This window comes from Archocentrus centrarchus, chromosome 21 (assembly GCF_007364275.1).
Source record: "Archocentrus centrarchus isolate MPI-CPG fArcCen1 chromosome 21, fArcCen1, whole genome shotgun sequence".
Classification (NCBI taxonomy): Eukaryota; Metazoa; Chordata; class Actinopteri; order Cichliformes; family Cichlidae; genus Archocentrus; species Archocentrus centrarchus.
The window spans coordinates 14,463,822-14,473,609 of NC_044366.1; the positions used below are offsets into that span (position 1 = coordinate 14,463,822).

At 38.2% G+C, this 9,788-nt stretch overlaps 1 protein-coding gene across 1 annotated transcript; it reads right to left on the minus strand.

Annotated features, from left to right (window-relative positions):
• Window positions 1-663: 663 nt before the first annotated feature.
• Window positions 664-2,303, minus strand: LOC115800152 (tubulin alpha chain-like; the record flags this gene model as incomplete). Its single annotated transcript, XM_030757410.1, has 3 exons — window positions 664-1,638; window positions 1,824-1,972; window positions 2,087-2,303. Coding segments are annotated over 3 exons (1,341 nt in total), but the record flags the coding sequence as incomplete, so codon positions are not given.
• Between the last annotated feature and the right edge of the window lie 7,485 nt (window positions 2,304-9,788).

Genomic DNA, 9,788 nt, shown 5'->3' on the forward strand with positions numbered 1-9,788 from the left:
TAAGTCATTTATGTTTCAGAAGCTATATGGCTGATTTCCAACCACTAGTCATAGTAGTATAAAAGATTAGGTGAGTGAATCTAATCAAAATATCACCTTAAATATACTACTACTACTACTACTACTACTACTACTAATACTACTACTACTACTAATAATAATAATAATAATAATAATCATCATCATCATCATCATCATCATAATAATAAGGTCTGGGTTCACTTTCACCTTGGCACGGACCTCTCGCTGTGTGAAGTCCTGCACAGTATGTTAGCTGTTCTTAGGACTGTGCTGAAGACCACTTTAAAACATTAAATAAGGTTTGACTCCTTAGATCCAAATATAAAGAAATGAGGAGTGACTCAAGACTTCTGTACTGTATTGTGGGAGACATTTATTGAACATCAACATATCAAAATCCTTTTATTGCACTGTTTATCAAATTACAAACTAATAAGCTGTCAAAATAAGCATTTTAATGACACAACAGAGATAACTTCAGACCCTAAGTCACAGGTAGATTTTCCATTTTAAAAGGATTAAATTAAATATGAAATGGATTAAAATTCAATATGTTAAACATTTTTTCTAGCCTCTTCAATAAATAACTAATAACCAAGATTTGTTTAATCCCCGGAAATAACAAACGAGAGCTAACCCTTTTTAATATTCCTGTCCTTCCTTGTCTTCATCAAATGAACTGATCTCTATCTCTTCATAATCCTTCTCCAGAGCAGCCATATCTTCTCTGGCCTCTGAGAACTCTCCTTCCTCCATGCCCTCCCCAACATACCAGTGAACAAAGGCTCTCTTGGCGTACATGAGGTCAAACTTGTGATTGAGTCGGGCCCACACCTCAGCGATGGCTGTGGTGTTGCTTAGCATGCACACAGCCCTCTGCACCTTGGCCAGGTCTCCACCAGGAACCACAGTTGGAGGTTGGTAGTTGATGCCCACCTTGAAATTTGTGGGCAACCAATCCACAAACTGGATGGTGCGTTTGGTTTTGATGGCTCTAATCGCAGAGTTGATATCTCTGGATACCACATCACCACGATACAGTAGACAGCAGAACATGTATTTACCATGACGAGGATCATACTTCACCATCTGGTTTGAGGGTTCAAAGCAGGCATTGGTGATGTCAGCCACGGACCTCTGCTCAGTGTAGGCTTTTTCAGCGGATATGACCGGGGCATAGGTGGCCAGAGTGAAGTGGATACGAGGGTAGGACACCAAGTTGGTCTGGAACTCTGTCAGGTCAACATTCAGGGTTCCATCAAAGCGAAGTGAGGCTGTGGTTGAGGACGCAATCTGACTAATAAGACGGTTGAGATTGGTGTAGGACGGACGTTCAATATCAAGGTTTCTGCGGCAGATGTCATAGATGGCCTCATTGTCCACCATGAAGGCACAGTCAGAGTGCTCTAAGGTGGTGTGGGTTGTCAGGATGGAGTTGTAAGGCTCCACCACTGCTGTGGAAACCTGAGGGGCTGGGAAGATACCAAATTGAAGCTTTGCCTTTTTACCAAAGTCAGCATAGAGTTTCTCCATCAGGAGAGAGGTGAAACCAGAACCAGTCCCTCCACCAAAAGCATGGAAGACCAAGAATCCTTGAAGACCAGTGCACTGATCAGCCTGTAGATATGGAGAAGTAATCTTAAAGACTGTTTTGAAGAGCAGAGTTTAAAAGGCAAGATCTTGTGCAGTTCAGAAATGCACTATGGGATATGGCAGGATTATAATTTGAGCTCAACATTTACATGCAAGAGCATCGTTCCATAAAAATGAGTGGTTAAATTAAAACATCATTAACTGCTTACCAATTTACGGATCCTGTCAAGAACAGAGTCAATGATCTCTCTGCCAATGGTGTAGTGTCCACGGGCATAGTTGTTAGCGGCATCTTCCTTTCCTGAGATCAGCTGTTCAGGGTGGAAGAGTTGACGGTATGTTCCTGTTCGCACTTCGTCTGGGAAATCAAAAGAAACAAATTCATCTGTTAAGGGAAGTGCTTTTAGTTAAATGCCGCCATCCATTGTTCAGCAGCTGAAAAACATAAGCTCAAATTCAGAGCACTACTTACCTATGACGGTGGGCTCCAGATCAACAAAGATTGCTCTGGGGATGTACTTCCCAACCCCAGTTTCACTGAACAAGGCAGTGGAGCCATGATTGTGGCCACCTATGGGCATCTGGCCGTCTGGCTGGATATCGTGCTCTAGACAGTAGAGCTCCCAGCAGGTGTTCCCCACCTGGACACCAGCCTGTCCTACATGGACAGAGATGCATTCAGGCTGCAAAAAAAGCAAAAAGAAAAATTCCAGATACACACAGACAAACTGGTGATCTAAGCAGCTAACCACCCGGACATAGTAGTGGTGGTGGACAAGCAGAAGAAGAAAGCCGTAGTGATAGATGTAGCAATACCAAGCAACAGTAACATCGAGAAGAAGGAACCCAAGAAGTTCAATGCCTGAGAGAAGAGCTACTGAGGATGTGAAAACTGAAGGTAACAGTGATCAGAACGCTGAGAGAATGGCTCCAACAGACTCCAGTAATGACACCAGAGATCTCTGTCCAGAAGAGCACAGTCCTAGAGCTACTAGAGATACTGCCCAGGACCCTCAAGCTCCCAAACCTCTGGTGTGTGTGTGTGTGTGTGTGTGTGTGTGTGTGTGTGTGTGTGTGGTGTGTGTGTGTGTGTGTGTGTGTGTGTGTGTGTGTGTGTGTGTGTAATTATATTAATTATATTGCAACTCTGCCTCTACATGGAAACAAAGACATATGTGAGAAAGAAGATTAACAAGCAAAACAAATTTGATGTGTCACCAGATGTCATGTGTCTGTTAAAAGCAGTCATGAGCTCAGAAGCCTGTTAAAGAGTTCATTGTAAAACTTTTTTTTTTTTTTTTTAGAGAAAAAAAAGACTTTTGGGTTCATCCCTCTACATGTTTGGGGGTGTTAGCCCACAAAGAGGCAGACTGCACTGTGGTAAAACTTGATTTTTCAACTAATATGTGGCAGAATTCAAGGTCATGATGACATAATGGTAAACAATATGATGCAGTGGCTGTTGTTTAGTCTACAGGAGGCAACGTGACAGTGAGGTAATGATAAACAAGTTGAACTAGAGTGTTAAATAATGATCTCAACAACCCAAAATGAGGTTTTAATAAGAAAGCAAAATCTCAGCTCACCACGTCTGAGAGAATGACTGAACACACTGACAACTAAGACAAATTAGGAGTCCTAAAACTCAGCATTAACTCAAAGACTTTCACCTGGTTGATTTGTGAGATGCTTGTGACAATCTATCGAGAAACATTACCTGATGCTCCAAAGGAAAATGTGAGTCATCTCTGCAGTACCCAGATAACACTGCCCAAGTCTCTTCAGGAGGAGTGGAGTCTTATGGATTGAGTGGAAGATGTAAGCACTTCTTCAAATATACTATGGGGGAACTCTGTCTGTACCAGTTGGATAAGGGTGAGACTTTGAGAGAAAAGTGTTTTGTAGCTATGCTGACCTTGCCCGATCACCATGAGGAGGTGAAGCCTTCTGTGATGAAAGAAGAAGAGGAGGAAGTGGGTGTGGGTGTGACTGTGTCCAAGACTGCATTTCTTGAAAGAAGACAGTTTTCAGCACTGTTTTGTATTCCAAAACAAATTAATCCTCTGAGTGTTTTTCTTAAATCCCACCATGATAAAAACTGTTTAGATTGTGGAACCAACAGTTTATAATGTCATTTGGATTGGAGCACTTGTTGACTGGTACACATTAATGTCTCCCTCAGGATGAACTGTAATAACTCTTGTGGCTCGAGGTCAAACTTTACCTTAGGAATTCACCAGTGCCTGCCTTTCAATACCAACTAGAGGCATTAATTGGTACTGTGCATACATTAGTTGAAACAAATTTTAAATCCATACATTTTTTTCAGTTTCCAGGTACATTTTTTCATAAAATAAGTCTCTCCACAGCTGCTAGGGCCCGTGATAAAACTTGAAAAAGGAATAAAAAAATCTCAGGAAATCATGCTTCTAGAGAGTGATGTATCTCCCTGAAAATTTTATTCAAAAAACATAAACAACACAGGCAGTTGGCTATAAATTGCTAATACTACCCAGTCATATGTGAAGTGCTAATACCAGCCCACTTGCCACTGGGACACAACCTTCATTACAAGAGCAGGAAATTTAGGTCAGAATGAGTAATTTTACAAAATACCAACCTCCTGTTACCATTTCAATTTATTTTTATATAAACAAAATACATTTATATAATTATGTAATTGTACATACTTATGAATAATTTCAAACTGAATTTCTGTTATTATTGCGGCCCACCTACAGTATCTTCGCAGCCCACCAGGGGGTACTGGCCCACACTTTGGGAATCACTGCATTACAATTTGCAACCAAAAAGACAATTGATAGAAATATTCTAGAAGAAATACACAAAAAAATCTCATGAGACAAGAAAAAGGATTACTTTAAAGCTTTAAGAAATCTGACTCAAATTAAATTAAAAAAAAAAAAAAAAAAAACAGACACTCATTATGTGACCTGTTTGAAAGATGTGGCTTTATTTTAACTCCTTTCAAACTCTGATTTTAGTCCAGGACATTACAGTTTTACTGGTTCATTGAATTCAGAGGGCACACTCAGAGGAAAGTCATGGGGTCACAAGCCCTTCACAGCCTACCCTGAGGTATTCTTTGCTTTCTAGTTTCAGGATGAAACACTTTTCAGTCCCTGGAGTGATGGTCTTTAAGAATTGAAATGGTAAATGGACTGGTACTTATATAGCACCTTTCTCCTCAATTTGAGCACTCAAAGCACTTTCTACCACAAGTCTCATTCACGCAGTCACATACACACAGTGCTTTTATCTATACCTAAGCACACACACATTCACACTCTGATGGATGCATCAAGGGCAACTTGGGGTTCACTATCTTGCCCGAGGATACTTTGACACATGGTCAGTAGGAGGGATCAATCCACTGACTTTCCAATTGGTAGACAACACGCTTTACCATCTGAGCCACAGCCGCCCAATCTAAGCATAAAGCACCAAAATCTGTTGCCAAGCTGTGACTCTTTTCAGCAAACTAAGAATTGAAGATGTTTGTTTTTGTTTATGTGTCCTGGTTTAAAGCATAACCCCATTAGTAGAAAACTAGAGCCGAGAACTGTGCTTCTAATAGAAGAGTCCATAGGTGGCTCATGTATGATGTGGTCAAAGCTGGGCTGTATTGCTTGGGTGTAGATCTGCAGGCATCTTCAAATGCAAAGAATTCATTAAAAAAAAAAAAAAAGATTTAGTAGTGCATCAGGTTATCTGTGTACTGTGAGAAAGTGTGCATTTGTCCAACAGAGAAGTCTGTGTGACAGATGCCCCCACATCAAGATGACTACTGTGCCTCTGGCTGAAGTGGTCCCTTAACTCTGTAATTGTTTAAATTCTGTCATCATTGAAATCCACTATTTTTTTTAATTATTATTTTATTTTTACTTCATGCACAGGAAAGTATTGTATATTACTCTCATTAAAAATCATGCATATATTAGCTTGCCATAATGCATTCAAGCCTCTTGAATTGAGATTGTTGTAACTTTTTAATTTGTTCTCCCCAAATTGATCAATAACAGACACTGATTGGGGTGGAATTGAGTTCCTGCAGTACCTAGATTTAATAAAGCCTTTCTGCCAGGCACTCTCATTGAAAAGCAGTCATTTCTTGCATATCATTAAGAAATGATTTGGGAATATAGACCTAATGAGCACTATAACATTTGTATTTGAAATAGAAAAGCTGCACCAGGTTCTTCTAGTTGACAGAAGCAGCAATGAAACAGTGTTCAGTTGATTAACCGATTAATCAGAAAAACATTTGTTTCATGGCTTTTATTCAGATAATGAAGTCTCTTACTTAGAGATTCAAAGTTTTGCCAAAAGTACAAACAGTATGTTTGTACTTTTTTATATATTTATGTGCAGTATTTTTGAAAAGCTACTGGTATTAATGACTCTAGCCTTCACAGGGAACGTTAAGAAATACATAACGTGGCTTCTTTGTTTTTGTCCTTTTTTTTTACTCCAGCATGTTTTGGAAAAGAGAGGAGATGATGTAAAGCAAATGATATGACGTTTGAAAAAAAATTGGGTTTTTTTGCCCTAATAATGGGTTCATTCATAACTCCATGGTTTCTCAACAAATACAGTTTCTCATGATCACCAGACTTCCATTTTATTTGATTTACCATTACCTCACCACTGTATGTGTAGACTACACAGGGACTACCGCTTCATATTGTTTACAATTACCTGATTGTGACCTTGAATTCTGCTCCATATTATTTACATTAATAATGACCTTGAGCTGTGAAAACAGAGTTTGATGATAGTGGTCTGGTATTCCTTTATGAAATGCAAGAAATACTGAAAATATTCATATATCAATTAGCAGTGAAATTATCAGAGTGATTCTTACATGGTTTTGTAACGGTGAATCAGTGCTGGCTGTTATTGGCTTAGTGGTCTAGAGATTGACCCCCAGAGATGATGAGAGATGATTATTTATTGCAAAGTGTTGCTACTGTTTTAGACCCTGATGTGTACTTGAAGAGAAAGATCTGGCACATAAATGGTCATCTTATGTTTGAATACTTGTTATTACCATTTACTTGTTTTTCATTTGGTCAGTAGTTCTCTGTCCATAAACCTTGGTCACGACCATCATGTTTAGACATCTCTTGCCAGCATGACAGTATATGTGCTTTCTTCAAGAATTATTCAGAATTTTGAGTCCCTAACAAATATGTGCAACAAACCTTTTATCCAAAAATCTGATAGATCAGAATTGAAACTTTGTAACATGGCTCAGTATGAATGAAAAAAATGAAACTTTTGTGAATATTCATAGGTTCAAGTTGATTCCAATTTAGACTAATTAATGTCTTTCCTAGTAAAACTCTCGGGACAAAATATTCCAAAATACATTATGAACCGGAGCAAAGAAGAAACTGTAACACATTTTTATTCTTGATGGACTTCCACTTAAGCTCACATAGATCACAGTAAAAAGAACAGTTTCACTGTTGTGATCCATTTTATCTGAGAGCAACTGCTCAAATTTGAATTTTAAAAGGTAAAAATGGTGCCCAAAATACTGTTTCATGAGAATATTTCTGGGGAAGGCTCACCACTGGATTTAATAAATAAATAGATTAACCCTTTGTTTTTTCCTCCTTTGATGCCCCAGTCTAAATCAACTAATATGGTGATACGCCCTCAGTGGCTGGTTGTTATGCATCTGTTTAACTTGATGTTTTTAAGACTTGATGGTGAATATGGAATGCTAGCCAAACAGGTTGATGGTAACATAGACTGACTGAACCACTATTGCATACAGTTGTAACTGCCACCTTTCACCTTGGATTTACTACTTCCAGAACATGTTTGGATCCATCTATCCCAGCTTGTCTTCATATACACTGTAATGCTTACACTGATTATGGAATATATCTTGCATAAGGAGTGGCATGGCTTGTGAATTTACTCATAATGCAGCGCTGACAGCACTAACAAGCTGTTTTTTAAAAAATGTACAGTTCAAACCAGGGTTATTATAGTTAACGAAAACGAACGAAATAACGAAAACTGAAATTGAAAAAACATTGTCGTTAACTGAAATAAATAAAAACTATAATTAAAAGGAAAAAACGATAACTAATTAAAACTGAATTGTGAGTTTACAAAACTAACTAAAACTAACTGAAATTATCGATAAACTGACTTTCATTTACTTGTTTTTTTGGGTTTTTTTTAAGCCTTGTGGATTGATATGAAATCATTGTTTCCGCTCTCCGAGTTTAAGCTGGGAGCGCCACAGGACAACTGTGTGAGTGCGCATGTGCGTGCGCTCACCGCGCTGGTCCGCAAAGTAATGGCTGCGGTCTGCCGAGAAAGCGGCAGAGTCCCGTATGGAGGTTCTTTGAGTACAAACACCTGCACACGACCACAAGGTAATTAACACACACAATCCAGCTACACAAGCATAAATGCGGACATGAGGTCGGACACTTCCGTAGGTTATATACAAAGACCCTGCAGGTTTAATTAGCAGCATCTAACCAAGCTAGCTCCAAAACAGAAGCAGCTTCAGGTGGTGAGAACATCAGGATGCAGATGGATTTGACCTTTGACTCCTTCAAAGAGTTTGTTTTTGTTTAACACCACATGTAGGCGTTAGTAATCTGCTGCACTGATGCTGAAGTTTATTGTGGAGTTTATTGTAGAATTTATTGAGTTTGGGAGTTCATGTTTTTCTTTGTTTCTCCTTGCTGATGTTCATATGTGTCCTTAATATTACACACATTTAGCATGTCTTGTGAACAGTTGGTTGACTATATTTCTTTAAACTGTATCTTTTGTCAAGTTTTCATTACACAATAGTCACTTTTGCGCCTTGAATCTTGCACCTGATCAGGTATGAAAATACTAAAACTAATACTGAAACTAACTAAAACTAAGCATGGAACCAAAAATAAAAACTAATAAAAACGAGCAAAACCTCTCTGAAAACTAATTAAAACTAACTGAATTAGAGAAAAAAAAGTAAAACTAACTAAAACTAAACTATAATGTAAAATCCAAAACTATTATAACCCTGGTTCAAACAGAACTGGAGGGTCAGGTGTATGCGTTAGCTTAATTTCCTGACCATGAAGCCTGTCACAAAAATTTATGAGCCATAAATTTAATCTACAAATACCGCATGTCCCTGCATGTTTGTATCTCAAACAGATAAACGTATAAGATACACTTACGTTCCACACTTACATAAGGGCTAAGGTTATCATCACCTCACATCTTGTAGCAAAGAATGTTTAGTATTTTTTTTTTTATCTATTTATTATTATTCTAGGCTTGAAGGTCAAGTCTTTTTCAGGTGAGAAGGATTTGTCCTATTTGATTATTAACAGGTGATTTTGGGGAAGTTTTAAACTTTTATTGAAAAACAAAACCAGATAAAACTATAAATGTAGTCTATAAATACTGTGTGTCACTGTTTGTTTTCCATGACTGAGTTTAAAAGGAATACATTTCCTGCTCTGCATAATTACTTGGGACTTATTTTGGACTTGTTGATGGATGAATGAAGCAGCCTACATTCCACACTGACACATCATCTCCCTCTTAAAATAATGGCCTTGGTCATTGTTTTCAGGTTTTGCAGAAAAGGCAAAAACTGAACCAAATATTAGTAGTATAATGATTTAGGCAAAAATAACTTTGTTAAAAATGAATCAGGCCATCATTTTAAGAGGGTGACATGTGCTAGGGTTCACCACACACCTTGTAGCAACAAATGAATATTTTTATTTATTAGTACTCTGAAATGCTATCTGAGAGAACCAAGTAGTTTCCTTTTTCTTGCCTTGAAAAACACGACTGTTAATACAATAAATGCTAATGTTTTTAACTATGTTGAATCTGCTTTGTAACTGCTTCTCTCTGATGATATGAATGTGCCTAATCATCACCACTGTTTATCCAGAAGTGCACCCAGCTCAGCTTTACTGCCAGTCACTGAGCTAAAAATCTATTTTGCATCATGGCCCCACAGGGAGCAAGAATCTCTGCATCATCCACCTTACACCTGGAGCATTCAAATAGACCTATTAAAGATTCACCAACGCATTCTGTGAAAATACACCTGCTAAGGAAATGTCATAGAAGATAAATGTTTAACTAACTGGAGTGGAAATTTCTCTACG